This window comes from Mobula hypostoma, chromosome 7, assembly GCF_963921235.1.
Source record: "Mobula hypostoma chromosome 7, sMobHyp1.1, whole genome shotgun sequence".
NCBI classification, from domain to species: domain Eukaryota; kingdom Metazoa; phylum Chordata; class Chondrichthyes; order Myliobatiformes; family Myliobatidae; genus Mobula; species Mobula hypostoma.
This window is the reverse complement of record NC_086103.1, coordinates 24,668,001-24,691,159: the sequence shown is the minus strand read 5'-3', so window position 1 is coordinate 24,691,159 and position 23,159 is coordinate 24,668,001. Positions and strand designations below refer to the sequence as shown.

General features: G+C 41.7%; 1 protein-coding gene across 4 annotated transcripts in view; it reads right to left on the bottom strand.

Annotated features, from left to right (window-relative positions):
• LOC134349193 (E3 ubiquitin-protein ligase SH3RF2-like) overlaps positions 1-23,159 on the bottom strand; it is a 97,501-nt gene that overhangs the window by 16,284 nt on the left and 58,058 nt on the right. For all 4 annotated transcript variants that reach the window (XR_010018608.1, XM_063053157.1, XM_063053158.1 and 1 more), the window contains exons 5-8: positions 18,623-18,949; positions 7,123-7,226; positions 5,591-5,731; positions 2,592-2,797 (exon numbers count right to left, since the gene is read on the bottom strand). Coding sequence is in view for 3 of the 4 variants with exons in the window: in XM_063053157.1 (XP_062909227.1) it covers positions 2,592-2,797; positions 5,591-5,731; positions 7,123-7,226; positions 18,623-18,949 (778 nt within the window). In the remaining variant the exon portion in view is untranslated. The remainder of the gene's footprint in view (positions 1-2,591; positions 2,798-5,590; positions 5,732-7,122; positions 7,227-18,622; positions 18,950-23,159) is intronic.

Here is a 23,159-nt window from a genome sequence, read left to right as displayed (position 1 = left end):
GATGTACAGAGGGACCTTGAGATCCAAGCCTATAGCTCCTGAAAGTGACTGCACAGGCAGTTAGAGTGGCAAAGGAGGGCAGCGGTATGCTCACCTTTAATGGTCAGGGCACTGAGTATAAGAGTAAGGAAGCCATGTTGAAGCTAGAGGCCGCATTTGGAGTATTGCGTGTAGTTTTGGCCTCACCCTTATACAGAAAGAGTGCAGAAGAGGTTTACCAGGACACTGTTTGGAGTTGAGTTATTCTTTCCTTAGGCCTTGAAGGCCTGATAGAAACCTATAAAATAATATGAGGCATACATAGGGTAAAGTTTTTCCCCAAGATAGAAATATCAAATCCCAGAGGGCACAGCTTTAAGTTATGACAGGAAAAATTTAAACGAAACATATGGGGTGAGTATTTTTACCCAATAAACGTTAAGTGGCTGGAGTGTGCTGCTAGCGGTATTGGTAAAGTGGCCACTGAAAGCCACATGACTATGCAGCGACTGGAAGAATATGGGTCATGTGCAGATAAGAGGGATAAGTTTAATTTGGCATTATGTTTGGCTTAGATATCCTGGGCCGAAGGGCCTGTTTCTGTATTGTACTAGTCTATGTTCTAAGGCAGGCACTTCCATGCTAGCTCAGAACATCCCATCACCAAGTTAGATTGAAGTGTGTTGTAATGTCGGAAAATTAACAAGCATGTTGTTGGGACTTGATGACCTGAGTTACAAGGAAAATTGAATGGGTTAGGACTTTATTCCATACAGCGTAGGAGAAGGAGGGGAGATTTGATAGATTATCAGGGGTACGGATAGCAGGCTTTTTCCACTGAGGTCAGGCAAGACTAGAGATAGGGGTCATAGGTTTAGGGTGAAAGGTTAAATATTTAAGGGGAACCAATGGGGGAACTTCTTCAATCAGAGGGTGGTGGAAGTGTGGAACAAGCAGCACTCGAGAAGTTTTGATAAGTACATGTTATTTGTCATATACATTAATGATCTGGATGATGGGGTGGTAAATCGGATGAGTAAGTATGCAGATGATACTAAGATAGGTGGAGTTGTGGATAATGAAGTAGGTTTTCAAAGCTTGCAGAGAGATTTAGGCCAGTTGGAAGAGTGTGCTAAAAGATGGCAGATGGAGTTTTGATAAATGTGAGGTGCTACATTTTGGTAGGACTAATCAAAATAGGACATACATGGTAAATGGTAGGGCATTGAAGGATGCAGTAGAACAGAGGGATCTAGGAATAATGGTGCATAATTCCCTGATGGTGGAATCTCATGTGGATAGGGTGGTGAAGAAAGCTTTTGGTATGCTGACCTTTATAAATCAGAGCATTGAGTACAGGAGTTGGGATGTAATGTTGAAATTGTACAAGGCATTGGTAAGGCCAAATTTGGAGTATTGTGTACAGTTTTGACCACCGAATTATAGGAAAGATGTCAACAAAATAGAGAGAGTACAAAGAAGATTTACTAGAACGTTACCTGGGTTTCATCACCTAAGTTACAGAGAAAGGTTGAACAAGTTGGGTTTTTATTCTTTGGAATGTAGAAGGTTGAGGGGGGACTTGATAGAGGTATTTAAAATTATGAGGGGGATGGATAGCGTTAACGTGGATAGGCCTTTTCCATTGAGAGTGGGGGAGATTCAAACAAGAGGACATGAGTTGAGACTTAAAGGGCAAAAGTTTAGGGGTAACATGAGGGGGAACTTCTTTACTCGGAGAGTGGTAGCTGTGTGGAACGAGCTTCCAGCAGAAGTGGTTGAGGCAGGTTCGATGTTGTCGTTTAAAGTTAAACTGGACAGCTATATGGACAGGAAAGGAATGGAGGGTTATGGGCTGAGTGCAGGTCGGTGGAACTAGGTGAGAGTAAGAGTTTGGCACTGACTAGAAGGGCCGAGATGGCCTGTTTCCGTGCTGTAATTGTTATATGGTTACTTGGATGAGAGGAGTATGGAGTGCTTTGGTACAGATGCAGGTCAATTGGACTAGGCAGAAAAACAGTTCAGCCTGGACTAGAGGGGCCAAAGGACCTGTTTCTGTGCTGTAGCTCTCCATAACTCTATATAGCCAACTGGTACACAGGAAGAATCCAATTAACAGCGTGAACCTTTACTTCAGTAATATTGACTGAGAGGGATAGACACTGGCTCAGACCCATGCATTAACTGGTATTCCAATAATAGCTGAGAAACTGGTTATTGTCCTTTAATGGCTGTACATTCCCCAAACTCTTGAAATCATAGTACAAAAACAGAGCTGTAATTTTCAGTGCATGGGGCCCATCTCAATAGCTGCACTTAGGAAGAATGTCGGCCACATCCAGGTGGAATCGTTGGATCCATTACTATTCAGAAAAAAATCTCAACAATTTCACTGTTTGCATATTTTAATCCTGCTGTGTTTTCTCTCTCACTGACACAAAGGGAGAAAAAAAACTCATTTAGATAGTGTGGGAGAAAATGTGTACAATCCTCAGGAAATGCCTGGGTGCTCCGCAGTCCTGGATCATGTTTCAGTCAGAACAGGTGCAGTGTTTAGCTGTACTGCTAGACCCTTGCAGAGTTTACTGTATGCACCCGTATTAGTAACTTACCCCTGTAACTAGTCCCGTAGATACGCCGTGCTATTGTACCCCCTGAAGCAACAGGAGGTGACGTTACTGCAACCCGCCTGCCATTAGGGCTTGCTTGTGAGTTCAAGGTGGTGTCAGTTGCCGATCCCCTTTCTTGGGTGGTTGTAGAGGCTGGCAGGCCATTGGAGCCCTTCCCCTCTGTGGCTCCAATGAGTGCAGATGTGTTTCTGCAAAAACAACACGGCTCGATCAGTCCATTTACAATACCATTTCTCTGACATTACTCACCATGTCAGGCACAAGAAGATCAAAAACACAGGTCTATTAAACATTGGCATATTAGTGTGTTGGGGGCGGGGGGAGGAGAAGGAAGTGCACTGGCATGAAAATTTTACTCCATTTCTCTTTCCAGAATGCTTCCTGACCTGCTGAGTAACTCCAGCATTTTCTGTTTGATTCAGCACTTAAAGGGAATTGTATGTCCAATGTCTCATTGAGTTACACTAATCAGTTTCACGAACACTACCTCAGAAGTCCTCTGTTCCACTATTTTATTATTTATTTCTGATAGTAACTTAACAGTATCTTTTTTATATTTTGCATTCTACTGCCGCCACTAACCAAAAAAATTTCACAACATAGAGTACTGTGTAAAAGGGTTAGGCGCATATATCTAGCTAGGGTGCCTAAGACTTTTGCACAGTATTGTAGTAATTTTATGTATTGCACTGTATTGCTGCCGCAAAAAGAGAACAAATTTCATGACATGTGAGTGATGATAAACTTGATTCTGATATGGGTGTCTACTGTTGACTGCGAGTGGGAAAGGGGAAGGGGGCAGGGAGAGGGGAATCATGGTTGGGAAAAGCGGAAGGATAGGGGAGAGAGCAGGAAGCAGCAGAGAGACATTCTGCAACGATCAATAAACCAATTGTTTGGAATCAAATGACTTTGCCTGGTGTCTCAGGGCACCTGTGCCACCCCGTGCCCCTGGCACTCCTTCTCTGCCACCTGTCCCACACCCTTCACGCGGGCTCCACCCTTGCCATTCCCAACATCCTCTGCTCCCGCCAGATACATAAACTCGCTCTCTGCTCCACGTTGGCAAATACAGTACTGTGCAAAATTCTTAAGACACCCTAGCTGTATGATTTAGGCAATGACTTTTGCACAGTACTGTACATCAAAGATAATAAACATGATTCTGATCCAGATTTCTTACCGATGGATGTTGTGGATTCTAATTAGAGAGGTGGCCACTTTTACTAAGAAATGAAAATCAGACCTTTGCGTACTTATTTAAAGTCACTTTCGTTTCAATGGTCTCCTACATACTGTGAAACACAGAGGTGAAAGGGAATCTCTTTTCAGTATTGTTGTGTATTTTATTTCCATTTAGCAGGATAACAATGCCATTCGGCCCAACATGATCATGCCACCCAATTACACCCACGTGACTAGTTCACCTACTAGCCCGTAAGTCTTTGGAATGCAGAAGGAAATCAGAGTGCCTGAAGGAATCCCACGCAGTCACAGGGAGAAAGTACAAACTCCTTATAGACAGCGGCAGAACTGAACCGGGGTTGCTGGTGCTGTAATAGCATTACGCTAACCACTACAGTACTGTGCCTCTCCAGCAAAGAGTGTTGCAAGTATTCTTTGTGGCCTGTTGAAGCAGGAGTTCCCTCTTTATTCCTTTAAGGAAAACTTCAGCGTCCCTGGTAATTATCACTCTGCCACAATGTCCTACTTGCACCTCCATCCCTAAGTGCCTCCTGGTTGGTAGATATCACCACAACTCCCTCCCCTCCTGTCTTCCTCCTGAGCTGACAGAATGCTGCCAAACAAACAGCCCAAACTACAGCCAGAGAGGTAAGGATCCCTAAGGTACAAAGTCCAGCCATTAATTTCTCCTTCCATTTCTGCCGTAGTCCACTGTCCTCTCCTATCAGGTTCCTTCTTCTGCAGCCTATCACCTCCCAGCTTCTTACTTTATTCCCTCTCCCCCACCCACCCACCTTCCCCTCACCTGGCTTCACCTAACACTGACCAGCTTGTACTCCTTCCCCTCCTCACCACCTTCTTATTCTGGCTCGTGCTCCCTTCCTTTTCAGTCCTGATGAAGAGACTCGGCCTGAAATGTAAATAGTTCATACCTTTCCATAGATGCTGCCTGACCTGCTGAGTTTGTCCAGCGTTTTGTGTGTGTTGCTCAAGATTTCCAAGATTTGCAGAATCTCTTGTGGTTATTAATTTCAGCAGGTTAGAATCAGAATCAAGTTTATCATCATATGTCATAATTTTTTTTGTTTTACCATAGATTTAAATACCCAAATTAAGTCTCCCAATAAAAATCAGAGACTATAAGCCCACCAACGCATAGAGTGTTTTGTAAGATTATCTCTGAGACTCCAGTGTTTTTATTTGTCTTCTTGCAGCATAGTTTTAATGTTTAAATTCAGAAAGCATGGCTGATTCACCTAACCTTGAGACGTTGGTGTGGATTATTAGTGACAATCAAGGAACAGCCCTTTTTAAATAGGTAATATATCATGTAAGAAGTTAGCCTCTTGAAGGTTTAAAGAGAGATTTCCTTGGAGTTGTTTCTGTCCCCTTGCTGTAACATTACGGGAGGAGTGGGGTATATTAATCATGACAGCAAATTAGATCTTCACCTCTCTTGCATGTCTGGCCCGTGTGTAGGAAGAATGATGATGGACTGAGCAAATTAATAACTAGTTTCAGTGTAATAGACCGAATTGCTGAGCTTCTTTGTGCTAATGAAAGCGGGCCAGAGACAATTACTGCTAAATATAAAAAGCACAATTGCTTTTGTGCTGCCTGTAGTATGGCCAGCCTTCAATGGGTGTGTACCAAAAAAGGGGGAAATCTGTTCAAAAAATAAATATAAGTTACTATTTTCTCACTGAAGGTTATCTTTACTGGCCTTAAAACTGCTTTACAACCTGTTAATCATAAATTCAATCTGCACTAAGAACCACAAGAGATTTATTAATTACCTGCTAATAGGCACAGTGTAATTACTGGGCAGGCTCTCAGTTTTGCTTATTTGCACAGACATCCCTCTAATCCATCCATCTGGAGGCTTCCCATACAAGTGAAATATTTCATCCTTCCGTGCTTCAATATCTTCTGCTCTCCTGATTAAGAATGAGATCAAAATAATGTGTCACATGGGTGCTCAATGCTACAAGTGTCTTGAAACATATCAAAAGGGACCTCAAATCTCTCTCCACCCCCATCCTGGATGATTATCCTATAATTGCCCATTGAGGGTATCTGCTGTCATTCATGTTGGAAGTAAGCTAGCCAATAATATTAAAGAGGATAACAAAAGTTTTTTCAGATTAATGAAGTGTAAAGAAGAGGTGAGAATGGGTATTGGACTGCCGGAAAATAATGCTGGAGAGGTAGCAATGGGGGACAAGGAAAAGGCAGATGAACTGAATAGTATTTTGCATCAGTCTTCACTGTGGAAGACATCAGCAGTATGGTGGAAATTCCAGTTATCAGCGGTCATGAAGTGTGTGAAGTTACCATTACTAGGGAGAAGGTTCTTGGGAAATTAAAGGTCTGAAGGTACATAAGTCACCTAGACCAGATGGTGTGCATCCAGGGTTCTGAAAGACACGGCCGAAGAGATTGTGGAGACATGAGTAATGATCTTTCAAGAATCACTAAATTTCTGGAATGGTTCTGGAAGACTGGAACATTGCAAATGTCACTCCACTCTTCAAGAAAGGAGAGAGGCAGAAGAAAGGAAATTATAGACCAGTTAGTCTGACCTCAGTGGTTGGGAAGATATTGGAGTCAATTGTTAAGGATGTGGTGTTGGAGTACTTGGAAGCACATGATAAAATAGGCCATAGTCAGCCTGGTTTCCTCAAGGGAAAATCTTGCCTGACAAATCTTTTGGAATTCTTTGAAGAAATAACAAGCAGGATAGACAAAGGAGAATCGGCTGTGCACTTGGATTTTCAGAAGGCTTTTGACAAGGTGCCACACATGAGTCTGCTTAACAAGCTATGAGCCCATTTTGTTACAGGAAAGATTCTAGCATGGATGAAGCAGTGGCTGACTGGCAGGAGGGAAAGAGTGGGAATAAAGGGAGCTAGGCACCATTTTGTTTCTTAAAGTTACCCACATTCCAATTTCCTCCCAGTGCTCAGATCTTTGAGAGGTATGGTGGCAAATACCTCCATATTGATCCCTCTGCTATGCAATAGCACAGCCTTGGATTCTAAATGAACTCATTCCTGCTACAAAATCATATCATAAGTTGAATTTGACCTGAGTTCCTGGGGAGGCAAAAGAAGAGGTGATATCCGATAGTTATAAGATTCACCACCGACAACAGTGATACCCTCCACTTTATTATTAATTTCTAACATCTCGCGGACCTTACAAGTTTAATGTACAATGTAAACCAAGTGGAACATGTCATTACTGTTACTGGTATGGACAAATCAGATGTTCAATAAGCCTGACACAGCTCAGGAATACTATACACAGATGTGTCATTAGTACTTACACGGGTACTTGTGGCTTTAAGTATACCATTTCAGTGTGATACTGTGAATTAGTATCACTGGTACCAGGGGCAGCCACACCAGTTTCAAACGGACCGTGCTGTGTCTGTAAAAATAGAGAGAACACAAGTTAAAAACATTGACACCTGAACATTGAGGGACAGAGATATAAACAAGGCTTCAGTAGACACTGAACTACAAATCAGCAGTTAGGTTGAATTGGAGTAGCCCTCTCCAAAATTTCACCACTTCAGTATTCTCTCCGCACCTTCAAAAATTTTTTTTTCAATTTGAAGTTTGAAACTGCCTCCCTGCCATCCCCTATTTCAGTCAGACTCTCATTCCTGATAGCTCACCCTTACTTTGTGAAACGCATGAATATCTTTACCTCCATAAACAATCCTGGTCTGTAAATGTAAGATGTATCAGATATTGCTGTTTTCCCTCCATTCTGCTGTGCCTCTCCCACGTACCCTATGACTCAGTGCACGAAGTTGTACACCGTCCAACCTATAAATACTGCCTTAGGCTATGTAACTCATGAATGGAAGAAAGCATTAGCATAGCAAAGCTGGTATGGGTTCCAGCTGAAAGAAGTTGGGATCCTTGGACATGTAATTTAGTACTGTATTAGAGGCATGTAAACCCGAATCAGGAGTTGAGCACCAGGTCCTCCGAACCTGCTCTGTCCTTTAATAAATTCATGGATTGCATTTGGAAGGTTGTGACATTGCTAAAATGTCTTTAGATGTTGAGCAGACTGAGATAATGAGACGTGTCTCGAGCAGTTTCTGAAGAAGTGCTGGGGCCTCTCCTCCTATCCTCGTCAACAATCCCCCTTCAGCTGACACCACACAAGAGAGACTATCAGTTCTGATGAAAGGTGACGAATCTAAGATATTATCTCTGTTTCTTTCTCCACAGATATCGCCTAATCTGATGACTACTTCCAGCAGTTTCTGTTTATATTTTGGATTTGGGGCACCTGCAGTTTTCTTTCTGCTTTTTCAAGAGTAACTAATTGCTCATCTCACTTCTGCTTGTGCAAACATGTTGGGTAAAAAGTGACTGCCCTTGTTTGTCAAAACAAGTCAGTGTGTTTTAGAGTAACTCATTGTATGAAGTGCCTCAAGATATTTTTGACAAGCAAGATAATGCACTTGGCAAATGTAATCCTTTAAAAAACAATTTTTTGATAATGTTCATGAATTCTAATGGCTCAAAGAGCAGGTTTCTTTGCTTTAACAAAGGAGAGAAAATCTGATATTATCCATTTATTTTAATCCTTTAACAGTAACACAATCCAAAACGATGAGTGATGCATATCATGGCTGCATAATTCAGAGCCAAAAACACCCAAAGGATTTAGAATTTGTTGGGCATGTTTCTACAAGTGGCTAAAAAGTCTGCAAAACAGTCCTTACACATTTTTAGATACTTCTGGTCCATCGCCCACACATTCTTGAAAAGGGGACATTGTCCTTAATCTCAGAATCAGTCTGAAGGTTTGATGGCTTGTTTGAAGGCATTCTAGTAATCAACAGCCCAAGGGTGGACGTAAACAAGAATTGCGTGTGAGTCAGGGTGGGCACAAGTAGAAACAGATGAAAGGAGATTGGAGTGGCTGTTTTTTTTTGTTGGGAACTGGCCAGCAGCACGACTTTCTGCTGCAATAAAGTGAAGGATTACAATCACAGAGTCATCTAGAGTCGAATTAAAACACAAGAGGAATTTGATACAATCAGAAATTATACAACACCTGCCCCCAGACTGTTAAATTGCCAAAAGGGGTTAAAATGCAAACGCACCATTTGAACGCTCCCATTAATTTTGCATAATCTTTTGCCTGATGCTGGGACTGACTTGAGGTCCCTGCGACTTTGGAGCTCGATGTACTGCCAAAAGAAATAAGCAGTTTACTAGAGAAAATGGGATTCTGTCGCAGAGGCTGTAGAAAAGTGATATGGTGAGTGACTAGGAAAGAAAGATACAACTGGGAAGTGGGAGCAAACAGGTGTGGTGAGGTAACACACACAAAATGCTGGAGGAACTCAGCAGGCCAGGCAGCATCTGTAGAAAACAGTAAACAGTCGACGTTGCGGGCCGAGACCCTTCTTCAGGACTGAGAAGGGAGGGGGAAGATGCCTGAGTAAAAAGGTGGTTGGAAGGAAAAGAGGCGAGCTGGAGGGTGATAGGTGAAGCCAGGTGGGTGGGAAAGAGAAAGGGCTGAAGAAGAAATAATCTGATGAGAGGAGAGTGGACAACAGAAGAAAGGGAAAGAGGAGGGGACACAGAGAGAAGTAATAGCGGGACGATGCTGAGGATGTTCTACAAGTCTGTGGTGGCCAGTGCTATCATGTTTGCTGTTGTGTGCTGGGGCAGCAGGCTGAGGGTAGCAGACACCAACAGAATCAACAAACTCATTCATAAGGCCAGTGATGTTGTGGGGATGGAACTGGACTCTCTGACGGTGGTGTCTGAAAAGAGGATGCTGTCCAAGCTGCATGCCATCTTGGTCAATATCTCCCATCCACTACATAATGTACTGGGTGGGCACAGGAGTACATTCAGCCAGAGACTCATTCCACCCAGATGCAGCACTGAGCGTCATAGGAAGTCATTCCTGCCTGTGGCCATCAAACTTTACAACTCCTCCCTTGGAGGGTCAGGCACCCTGAGTCGATAGGCTGGTCCTGGATTTATTTCATAATTTACTGGCATAATTTACATATTACTATTTAACTATTTATGGTTCTATTACTATTTATTTTTTATGGTGCAACTGTAATGAAAACCAATTTCCCCCGGGATCAATAAAGTATGACTATGACTATGAATAAGTAGGTTAGAAGAAGTGAAAGCTCAGAGCCCACACCTAGTCCGTGCCAAACTATTACTCTGGCTAACCCCATTGACCCATACCTGGTGATTGCCCTCTGTACCCCTTCATACACCAAACACAAGGTAAAACAAAAACAATGTAGAACAAAGCTTAATAGCTACAGGCAAACAGTAAGGTACAAGATCATAACAGGGTAGTTTGTGACATCAGGAGCCCTATTTATCTTACTGGGGAACTATTCAACAGTCTTATAACAGGGTAGAAGTTGCCAGAGGAGGCAACAGCAATACAGCGGTGGTAATCGGGAGGGGGCTGGTGGTAATTAGTTGAGGGCAAAGAGTAGTGCTTGTTCAGTGATACAAACTGCGTACTTTAAAGTGGGGTTGAGAGAGACTGTTTATTTCTTGCAGCCATACATTGTCGGATGTGGTCCAGTAGGTGGTCTCTCAGGGACCACCCCTTAGACCACATGTAGGCTTTGTTTTGCCAAGTTGCTGCATAGTGTCAAATGCCTCAGGGCAAAACAATCTTGCAGTGGGAGTCTCAAAGGCACATTAGGCACTTTGCAAATTCTGTTGTGTGGCTGAATTCTAGACATTTTATGTGGAAAGGTTTTACATATGAATGCTAAGAAACTGGTACTGTATATAATACATTGTCTCAGCCATGAAGTGGTAGGCCACACTGAGTTGCCAAGGCAACAAAAGAAACACTCTCCATTTGCTGCAGTTCAGGTATAAATGCAAACAAACTACATCCAGCAAATTAGACCAGAAGATATAGGAGCAGATTTAGGCCATTCAGCCCATAAAGTCTACTCTGTAATTCAATCACAGCTGTTTCATTTTCCTTCTCAACCCCATTCTCCTGCCTTCTTCCTGAAACCTTTGACGCCCTAATTCAAGAATCTATTAACCTCCACTTTAAATATACCCAATGATTTGGCTTCCACCTCCACCTGCAGCAATGAATTGCACAGATCCCACACCTTCTGGTTTAGGAAATACCTCCTCATCTCTGCATTAAAGGGACGTCATTCTACTCTGCCTTTTGCCACTGTTAAATTAATCCAACGATTTCACACTAATTTTCCCCAATGCATCTTTAGCAACTGTTGATACAGAACACCTTGAGGGTCAGTAGTCAGTCGCGGGATACAGAGGGATGTTGGGTGCAGCTGCAGATTCAAGGCGCCTGTGCTATAATGCAGGAGTTGGGAATGTACTGACAAGAGCAATGCTCTTAGTTGGTGATTCTGTATAGACCTGCCTGCCAGCCCTCAGTGTGATCCAGCTTTACTTGTTCAAAGCAAGGAAGATTAACGTAGCACAGATAAATGAAAAACAGACCCATGCCTGCTGTTCCTTGTGTGATTAATTCCCAGTTCTGGTTTCTGCTGCTGAAACAGGTTGGGTCATCTCGAGCCAACCTCAAGGCTGTTACAGCAATACATACAAGACATTATTTGCAGAAGGGTATTGCCCTTGTGACTAGTGAGGACTTGTAATTTAAAATGTGACTATGGTTTAAGATTCACATGGCACATATATATATACACACACATACACATAGCTATGGGGCCCAAGACTTTTGCACAGTACTGTATTTGTTAACGTGGAGTGGAGAGCAAGATTGTAAATGTGGTCGAAGCAAGGGATGTTGGGAATGGCAAGGGTGGAGCACCAGGGGAAGGATGTGGGTCAGGTGGCACACAAGGAGTATCGGGGGCAGTGGGGGGGGGGAAGAGCGGTGATGTTGGTGCAGAAACACCCAGCCCTGAGACACCAGGCGAGGTCATTTGATTCCAAACAATTGGTTTATTGACCATTAGAGAATGTCTCCCTGGTGCTTCCCACTACCTCCCCTCTCCTTTCCCCTTTTCACAACCATGACCCCCCCCCCACCCCTTCCTAGACTCAGTCCACAATAGAGACCCTTATCAGAATCAGGTTTATCATCACTCACAGTTGTCAAGAAATTCGGGTATTTTTTGAGGCAGCAGTACAGAGTCTCAGGCTCTTTAGCTATATACAGTATATGTACCTGAGACTTTTGCACAATACTGTATGTGTCTCTGGAAATGCAATAAAATCTCAACACAGTATTATATTCTGGATCTTTTTTTATAAACAACTAGTAAAAGACCATAAGACATAGAAGAATAGTTAGGTCATTCAGCCCATGGAGTCTGCTCTGCCATTCCATCATGGCCGCTCCCAGATCCCACTCAACCCCATACACCTGCCTTTTTGCTGTATCCTTCGATGCTCTGACCAAACAGGAAACGATCAATTTCTGTCTTAAATATACACACGAACTTGGCCTCCACCAGTCTGTGGCAGGGCATTCCACAGATTTACTACTCTCTGACTAAAAAAATTCCTCCCTACCTCTGTTCTAAAGGGTTGCCCCTCAATTTTGAGGCTGTGCTCTCTAGTTCTGGATACCCCCACCAGAGGAAACATCCTCTCCACATGCATCCTATCTAGTCCTTTCAACATTTGGTAGGTTTCAATGAGATCCACCCCGCTGCCTTCTAAATTCCAGTGAGTACAGGCCCAAAGCTGTCAAATGCTCCTCATATATTAACCCCTTCATTCCCGGAATCATCCTCGTGAACCTCCTCTTGGTCTCCATATAAAAGTTTATATGGAGACCAAGAAATCCTTTATCACTCAGAACATTAAAAGAAAGCCAAATTATTTTGCAGAACAAGTTTAGAAAAGGAATGATATGTATTTATAAGTGGTGAACTTGATGGGATTGCACATACTCAATGGGTCAAATAGCTGCCTGCTACACTCAATGGCCACTGTATTAGATACACCTGCAGACCTGCTTGTTTATGCAAATAGCTAATCAGCCAATCATGTGGCAGCAACTCAATGCATAAAAGCGTGCAGACACGGTCAAGAGGTTCAGTTGTTGTACAGATCAAACATCAGAATGGGGAAGAAATGTGATCTGAATAACTTTGACCATGGAATGATTGTTGGTTTGAGTATCTCAGAAGTTGCTGATCTCCTGGTGTTTTCACGCACAACAGTCCCTAGAGTTGGTGCAAAAAACAAAAAAAAAAATCCACGGAGTGACAGTTCTGGGGTTGAAAACACTTTGCTAATGAGAGGAGAATGGCCAGACTGCTTCAAGCTGATAGGAAGGTGACAGTAACTCAGATAACCACACAACACAACAGTGTTGTGTAGCAGAGCATCTCTGAATTCAGAACACACTGAAACTTAGAGTGGATGGGCTACCTCATCAGAAGATCACAAACATACACTCAGGGGCCACTTTATTCACTATAAAGGAGGTACCTAATAATGTGGCCACTGAGTATATGTTATAAGGACATAAGAAAAAAAAATCTAAACTAACATAAGTGACAATTAATAGTACCAAACTTGCTGTCTAGTTGTGGCTGTGCCTTAAAGTTCAGTTGCAATGACTTCAATGAGATGGTATTTTGGAATTAGAGTACAACGTGCAGCTGTTGTCACGTTATACATTGAGTGCACAGGACCAAGGACAGACTTCTACCACCAGATTTCCACTGTTTTTCTGCCATTTTCCTCCCTAGTCACCTGTCTTTTACTTTTGTTTGGGCTCTGTCTTTATTCTCCTCAACTTTGGTGGTTCCTCATTTCCGCACCATCGACAACACTTTCAAAATGTTTTCACAGGCTATTAAACTCTTTAACTGCTTTGCTGCGAAATTAGATAGCAAACCAGAATCAGGCTATTTACTTCCAAGCTTCATTCCACTAAAGAGATTCATTGTTTTCCAGAAACCATTTGTATGAGCCTTTTTCTCTTTGTCAGTAATGTTGAGGCAGTCTCTCGTCCAGGTCTCAGAGCTACGAGTGTAACATCTTAACCACTGCATCACCACAATTCTTTATACATCTTTGTAAGTGTAAGTGTGAGATTCAGATTCAGATTAATTTATTTATCACACGTACATCGAAACATACAGTGAAATGTGTTGTCTGCATTAACAACCAACAGAACCTAAGGATGCGCTGGTGGCAACCCACACTCAGCACTAACAGAGCATGCTCACCACGTTCACAAAACAAGACCAGCCAAAACAACAACAGCACAACAAGCCCTTTTCCTACATCCCACCCACCCATGCACGCGCGCGCGCGCGCGCGCACACACACACACACACACACACACACACACACAATCCTCTAACCACAAGTCAGGCCTTCTCCAGGGCCTTCAGCCTCCAGTGGACTTGTGGATTTACATAGTGATAACATTTTCTCTATCAATATTATTTATAAGTTTCTATAATTATCTCTTTATATCTTTTTCTATCTCTCTGTTAATAACTATTGTTTGTAGTTTTATATATATATATAGTCCAGTCTCGTCCATTTATGGTTTGTTCCGGAAGCTAATTTTTCGCCAGGTGGTCCTGGTTCCTCAACCATTGGTGCGGACCTTGTTAATCCGGGTGACATCCAAGCCGACATGACACTTCTTATTCTTGTCGCTCTCATCCGGAGGTTTTTGTGGGCAGGTGTAACGTAACCGCGAGGGGGATGTGGAAGGTTAAAGCCAAAGTAGTCCCAGTGGTGACAGGAGCACCTGGACTGAGAGCGTGGCTCCACGAAATCTTGGGAACACCATCTGAGATCTCGGTCCAGAGGAGTGCACTACCAGCAACAGCCAGGATACGGCACCGAACCCTCAGGCTCCCAGGCCTCTGGTGGAGGGTCCGAGATTGAGGTAAAAATACACTTACACACCACCCATAAAAGACAAGAAAGATAAATAAATAAATAGATTTTAAAAGAAATATAGTAATTTTATCCATTGCACTGTACTGCTGCTGCTGCAAAAAAGTGAATTTCATGACATATGAGAGTGTTGGTAAACCTGATTCTGATATGTGTCTTTATTATGGACTGAGAGTGGGAAGGGGGCAGGCAGAGGGGAACCATGGTTGGGGAAAGGGGAAGGGAGAGGGGAAGGAGTGGAAAGCACCAGAGAGCCACCCTCAACCCTGGTACTCCTTCTTTGCCATCTCTCCCACACTCCTCCCTTGCTATTTCCAATGTCCCTTGCTCCGGCTAGATTCACAAACTCGGTCTACACTCCACACTGACAAACACATTACTGTGCAAAAGTCTTAGGCACCCTAGCTATATAAATGTGCCTAAGACATTTGCATAGTACAGTACTTCCAGTATATAAATTGAGTTGGATGAGAACGTAGGTCATCTGAATAGTAATTTTAAAGATGACATGAAAATTGGTCAAGTTGTATATGCTTAGGGACACAGTAAGGAAATATGTTACAAGAAAGCAGCATCCATCATCAAGGACCCCCACCATCCAGGTCATGCTCTCTGCTCACTACTACCACCAGGAAGAAGGTACAGGAGCCTTAAGTCCCACACCACTAGGTTCAGGAACAGTTAATACCCTACAAGTCTCTGGCTCCTGAACCAGCACTGGATAACCTTATTCAGTCACCTCAACACTGCACTGACCCAACAATCTACAGACTGATCTCCAAGGGCACTATAATGCATATTCTCAAGTGTTATTTATTTACAGTTTTTTGCACAATTTGCCTTTTTTTTGTATATCGATTGTCAGTCTTTGTTCATGTATTGTTTTTTCATCAATTCTATTGTATTTGTTTATCATTCTGTAAATGCTTGTAAGAAAAACCTAATTTCTAATTGGACATTGAACCCATGAACACTACCTCACTACTTTTTAAATCTTTTTTTGGACTACTTATTTTAATTTAACTATTTAATAGACATATATATATACTTAATTTAATTCATTTTCCCTATATTTATCATGTAGTTCATCGTACTGACATAAGTTATCACATTTCACAATGTATGCCGGTGATATTAAATCTGATTCTGAAAATGAATCTTAAAGGAGTACATGTATGTTGGTATATGAAAAATTACTTTGACTTTCGTATGGTGAGTGAAATGGTGGCAGATGGAATTTTACCCAGAGAAAGGGAACTTTACCCTTTCCTTTGTAAGGAAAGTAACACACACAAAATGCTGAAGGAACTCAGCAGGTCAAGCAGCATCAATGGAAAAAAGCACAGTCGACGTTTCGGGCCAAGACACACGTGTGTACTGGAAATGACATTAAACAACTGTGAATCTTGGATCTTGAATTTTGTTTCCTGGATTACAACTGGCATAACGACCATCTCAATATCGAACAATTGAAACTGACTAGAGTGGTTTGAATTTGCAAAGAACGTTCTTCAACTTTAGTGATGCAGGTGCGTATCTGGCTGTGAAAGTAGAAACTAAATAAGAAGCATTTGTACAGAAACAATTCATAGACTTAAATGAATGAGGTTTTGAAATTGATAAGTGTTTGAGTTGTTCTTATTCAAATAAGCTAACTACAGCTAACTGAGTAACTTATCAAATTATCGACAACTTGAGAGAAGGGATTTGTGGTTTGCTAAAATAACCTCAATCCTTTAATTACATTTTTTTTATTTTAAGAAGCGTCTGCACATGAACACATATGAAAATTTGCATAAATACACACACACACACACACACACAGAAACAACTCTGTATACATTTATGAAGGTATCCTGCTGAATGCTACTAATTTGTAGATCTTCTCTAAATCCAGTTGTCTAAACACTCGCTTGCACTTGCAGCACGATACCTTAATAAGGACATCTGCTGGTGTGCAATACTTCTGTGCTGCCAAAGGTCACTGATGTTGTGGGTAGTGTAGATGCTTCTCAGAGTTACAACCGGATATTGATAAGTTGAAGAGCTGGGCTGAAAGTGGAGGTGGAGTTCAATCCTACGAAGTGCGAAATGATACATTTTGGAAGGCTGAAGACAGAATACAGGGTGAATTGCAGGATTCTTAGCAGTGGAGGAACAGAGGGATCCAGGGGTACACATCCCTAGATCCATCAAAATTGCCACGCTAATTCATAGAGTGGTTCAGAAGATTGAAGGTGCTTGGGCTTTCATTAGTCAGGAGATTGAGTTCAACAGGCATGAGGTAAAGTTGCAGCTCTATAAAACTGGTTAAACCACACATGGAATATTGGGTTCAATTCCGGTTGCCTCATTATAGGAAGGAGGTGGAAGTTTTAGAGAAAGAGCAAAGGAAATTTACCAGGATGCTGCCTGGATGAGGGAGCATCGGTTTTGAGGATAGGCTGAGTGAACCAAAGCTTTTTCTCTTGGAACAAAGGAGGATGAGAGGTGGCTTGATAGAAGTGTATAAGATGATAATTAAAGAGGCGTAGATACATGGACAGCTAGCAGCTTTTTCCCAGGGTGGAAACAGCTAATTCAAGAGCACATATTTTTAAGGTGAGTGAAGGAAAGTACACGGGGAATTTTTTTTTGCAGGGAGCATGGTACGTGAATGGCACAGATGTGGTGGCAGAGATGGATAGATTAGGGACATTTAAGAGTCTCTTAGATCAGCACTTGAATGAAAGAAAAATGGAGGGTTATGTGGGAGGGAAGCTTTAGATTCGCCTTGGAGAAATCCGAAATTAAAAAAAAAAACAAAAAATGTTGGAACAGTAGTCAGGCAGCATCTGTTAAAAAGAGAAACAGTGAATATTTTGGTTCTGACAAAGGGTCACGGACTCAAATCGTCAACTGTTTCTCCTTCCACAGATACTGCTTGACCTGTTGAACATTTCCAGCACTTTCTACTTTCATTTTATGCTATTGAACTATTTCATCAAGATTCCAGAGCAAGGCTTGCCAACTAGTTATGCAGAGACCCATTCAAATCCATCCAATGTAAGATGTTTGTGGGGTTAAATGAGATGCAACAGAACCAACAGAGTATTTACAGAGGAAAGGCATGATATAAAAACTCATTCACTACCTCAGCACTTATGGTAAGCTGACAAAGAATCACACGACTTTTAATTCATCCAAAAGCAACACACACAAAATTCCGGAGGAGCTCAGCAAGTCAGGCAGCATCTATGGCAATGAGAAAACAGCAGACACTTCAGGCTGACCTGATGAAGGATCTCGGCCCAAAACATTGACTGTTTTACTCTCTTCCATAGATGCTGCCTGACCTGCTGAGCTCCTCCACAATCTTGCGTGTGTTGCTTTGGATGTCCAGCATCTGCAGATTTGCTTGTGTCTGTGATTTATCTATATGTGGTTGTTTCTCCACAGTGTCCTGAAAATCACTGACATTTCCCAGAGTGAAACAGAATAGCAGCCATTTCATGTCATCTGCACCACTCCAGAAAATTGCCAGGCACTAAAATTCCAAGGTAAACTGGAGGATATTATTTACATTTCTCTTGTCTCTGGCCTTCATGTACCTGAATTAGTGAATTTATTAAACTCCTAGATGGTGCAGATGATGCTCAACCCTGTGAAAATATAAGATGAACTTGAATATGAAGCAACATAATGGAAATTACCAGATCCAATTTACATGAGGTCTTGGCTTTTGACAAGCTTAAGAGGATAAATAAGGGTTTCATATTCAACTCAAATGAAATAAAGAGCCAAACTTTTAGTACGTTTCTAAAAGAACACAGAGTAGGTTAACCTTTGCTCTACGTGGCCACAGTATTTGAGCAATGACGCCATCTTGATTTTGGCTACAAGGACCATAAGTTAAAACAAAAGAGATACCTGACTGATGGGACTGCATGGAGTTCTTCTTTCTGCAATCTGTGCGACGACTGCTGGGTTGCTCGAGCTGATCAGTATGGGTGAGCTGATCTGAAGTGGCTGGTGGGATGGTGAGAGGTGGGAGATTCTGTTCAGCATGTTTACGGCACTGGTGTGGCAACGGTTCTCTTTCGGGCCTGTCCTCGCCGTGTCTGTCTGACCTGTCCTCCCGGAGTCCGTCTGTCTGATGGTTGTGTTGGAGTTGGCAGCTGATGGACTGCTTTGGCATTTGACACTTTTCACATCCGGTCTTTTCGTTACCAGTAGCTGTTTTGCAGTTGAGTTCATCTGGAGAAGAGAGCGGAAGGAACCTCCAGTGAATAATGGCCCACGTACTTAGAGTAAGATCGGTAAAATTAAAGCCACAACAGGGTTACATTTTTCCAATAATTTATGTTTTTTTTATATTACTGTTTTAAAATGTCCATTTTCATTGCTTTAAGACTTATCAGAATTTAGAGTTGGACCTTTGCAAAGATTATGATTGAGGTGTGATTCAATGCACTTTTACTTCTGATTGAATCACATATTTGCTGAACAAAAATTCTTCATCTCACAGTTATACAACTTACAGCCAAACTAGCAACAATTGTGATGTTCCGTAACTTCAAAACATTGAACTAATTCAAAGGAATGTGTGTCTAACTTCATGTTAATTTCAAGCGAGGTGCCACGTACCAGGTGGTACCATGATGATGTATACATTTCACGTATGTATACATATAACCCGTATACATATAAACAAGCAAGAAGGCTTAATCAATTTATATATACAAACACACAAGATAACTCAAACATTACTTAAATATTAAATACTAAACAATGGCCACGTTTGACAATTAACTCCATAGTATGTAAAAGCATTTCCTAACTGTAGAGATATGTGCAATGCAAGGCAAGTAAGGCTCGCACAATATGTACCTAAAAAAAACTATATCTTGAATTTAAGGACACACATTCACAAACTTTCACTTTCTAATATAATGGACTTGCATGCTTGCCTTTCCAAAACCTGGAAAGTTTAGTTTTATTTATTTTCTTTAGAGAAACAGTGCAAAACAGGCCCTTCCAGCCCAACAAGCAGAGCTGCCCAGCAACTGACTTATTTAATCCTAGCCTAATCACAGCACAATTTATAACAACCAATTGACCTACTAACCAGTACATTTTTGGACTGTGGGAGGAAACTGGGGCACCCAGAGGAAAACAATGTGGTCACAGGGAGAACATACAAACTGCTTTCAGATGGCACCAAAATTAAATGCCGAACTCCAACACCCTAAATTGCAATGGCTACGTGCTATCATGGCACCCTTGTTTCCTGTTTATCCCTTGTCTAGTAGCAGTCCTGAGAAAGTCAATTCCAATGCTGTGGGTTCCAGTTAAATGAGCCATCGGTGAGTCGGGGCAGCCACTTATTCGGGACAATTCTTAAATAACAAAAACTAATCACGAAAATAGCTAGGATTCTCTTCATTTATTTGGGATCCAATGCTGCTTAATTGAGACAGGACAAGAGACCGTTGCTGAACAGTTTCTAACCAGTGTCAGTCACGTACACTTACGTAGCTGTTAGAAACTACAGCATGCTTAGAGTGACAGTTTTTAAAATAGTGTCAACTGTGTGTGTGATGTGTTCAAAACACAATGATTTCTGTCACTGATAGTTGGTGAGTAATAAGCAGTAAGACAATTCAGAACTGTTTTGCTTATTGTTGCTTCAAGCATTCAGACTTGGAGATGTCAGAAATGGTCAGGAGTGAAAATGAAATGATTTCACTACTTAAACAAGTAAGTAACCACAAAGATTTTGAAAGTATCAAAATCATCTTGAATGTAACAATGAAAGAAGATCTGGAGTGTTGTGTTCTTTGTAATAGCATGGGTTACCAATAACAAACCATATTCTGGAAGAAGAAGAAGTAGAACTTTTATTTACAACAGCAATCAGCAACCACGTTTTTAACATACAAGTTTCTAGATCATTCTCTCATTTCTGCGCATGCTCCGAATTCTGTCCAATCACGTTCTTACATGTGACACGTGATATCACCACATGGAGGATGCAATCATCGAAGGCACTGCATGAAGGCAGTCTGCTATCTGCACTAGGTGTCTGTGCTGAATTTGTTCATTTCCAGCGCCTTCTGGATGAATTCCTCTGTTAACAACTATAAGGAACTAATAACAGTTTTATAGTTCTGCAGTAATTTTGGCTGTGCTCTAAATAGTTCTGTATTTTAGTTAAACACAATTTATTACTCAGTTAAATGGCAGTTTGTCTCTTTGATACCTTTTAACTATTTTCATGAAACTTCGGCTAATTAGGGCAGGCACTTAATTGCCCAAAATGTACTGATCCCGACATGTCCCAATTAACCGGATTGTGTCCTTTCATATTTAACTCCTCAACCAACAGAAGTAGTTTCCCTCTATCTAGCGATTCAGTTCTCCATAGTATTATTCACCCTTAATCTTCTAAACTTGAGGGAAAACAGTGGTAATTTACGTAAATTATTTTTGTCATTTATCTACTCCCATTTCTTTATTTAACCCTTGGAGTTCCATGGCCAATGTAGAGTATCTGACCAAGTTTTGTTTTATCTTGGCTCACAGTACTCTGGCTGTGAGGTAACCAAGGGTTTATATAACTTTAGCACAACTTCACCTCATTAAGTTCCACATCACTAGATATAAAAGCTGCATTCCATTACCTTGTTGATTAAACTTGGATCTGTCTATGACCGTTAATGATTTTTGTACGGACACACCCCATTTCATTTACTTCTAGTTTTGAAAATGATGACGTCATTTTTGCCATGATTTATCCATTCATTTAATCTGTTAACATGCATTATTTTCTTATATTCTTCCATTTTTGCTGTTTATAACGCTGTCTATCTTTCATCATCAGCAGGCCTCAGTGACTTTGAACCCTAAATGGTTAATAAATAGCGAGTACTTGCGGACTCAACATTAATTCTGTGGCTCACTTGTAGTCACACTTTGCCTATTTGAGTATCTGCTAATTATTGCTACTCTCGTTTCTCTGCTATTCAGCCAAGTTTCTAACCTATAGGTTAATAAGTTTCCTTCATTTCCATAAGCTTCCAATTCAGATAATAATCTTTCATAAGAATATAATAGAAACATAGAAACATAGAAAATAGGTGCAGGAGTAGGCCATTCGGCCCTTCGAGCCTGCACCGCCATTTATTATGATCATGGCTGATCATCCAACTCAGAACCCAGCCTTCCCTCCATACCCCCTGACCCCTGTAGCCACAAGGGCCATATCTAACTTCCTTTTAAACATAGCTAATGAACTGGCCTCAACAGTTTGCTGTGGCAGAGAATTCCACAGATTCACCACTCTCTGTGTGAAGAAGTTTTTCCTAACCTCGGTCCTAAAAGGCTTCCCCTCTATCCTCAAACTGTGACCCCTCGTTCTAGACCTCCCCAACATCGGGAACAATCTTCCCGCATCTAGCCTGTCCAATCCCTTTAGGATCTTATACGTTTCAATCAGATCCCCCCTCAATCTTCTAAATTCCAACGAGTACAAGCCCAGTTCATCCAGTCTTTCTTCATATGAAAGACCTGCCATCCCAGGAATCAATCTGGTGAACCTTCTTTGTACTCCCTCTATGGCAAAGATGTCTTTCCTCAGATTAGGGGACCAAAACTGCACACAATACTCCAGGTGTGGTCTCACCAAGGCCTTGTACAACTGCAGTAGTACCTCCCTGCTCCTGTACTCGAATCCTCTCGCTATAAATGCCAGCATACCATTCGCCTTTTTCACCGCCTGCTGTACCTGCATGCCCACTTTCAATGACTGGTGTACAATGACACCCAGGTCTCGTTGCACCTCCCCTTTTCCTAATCGGCCACCATTCAGATAAAAATCTGTTTTCCTATTTTTGCCATAATGAAATGTGTTCTCAAAATTCATAGTCTTAGATTGACTTTGTAAAATTCAGTTTGGTTCAGTATCAATTACAATTCCGCATTTAGTCCCTTTGATGCACTGAAGTTGTTTGATGTGATTGGTCAGTCCACAATTAGAGCCTCTAGTTATTTCCTGACAATAGATTTTGGGTTAACTGATCTATTACTTCCAGATGCCTGATACTCATCTTTCTTAAATACCAAATGATTGAATAGCATATTTTAATTCTTGAATAATCACTTTAGAAGACTGACAGTGACATATCTTCAATGCTCTTCCCTTTTTCTTTAAAAGCCCAAGTAGAGACCTTCTGGTTCTGAGAATTTTTACTAATTCTTAATGCCGAAGTTTTCTTCATTACTATTACCTTGTTTATGCTAATTTTATGGAGTTCCCATCCCTGGTTCAGCACCAGTTTCTTTGGATTGCAGAGTTCTACTGTACATCCTGATGTAGCCCCCTGGCAAGCCTCAGGCTCGCTCACTTGGCTTTCATCTAGAGGGAACAGCCTTCGGCCCCGCCAAACTGGGTAATCGGTTTGTGTAG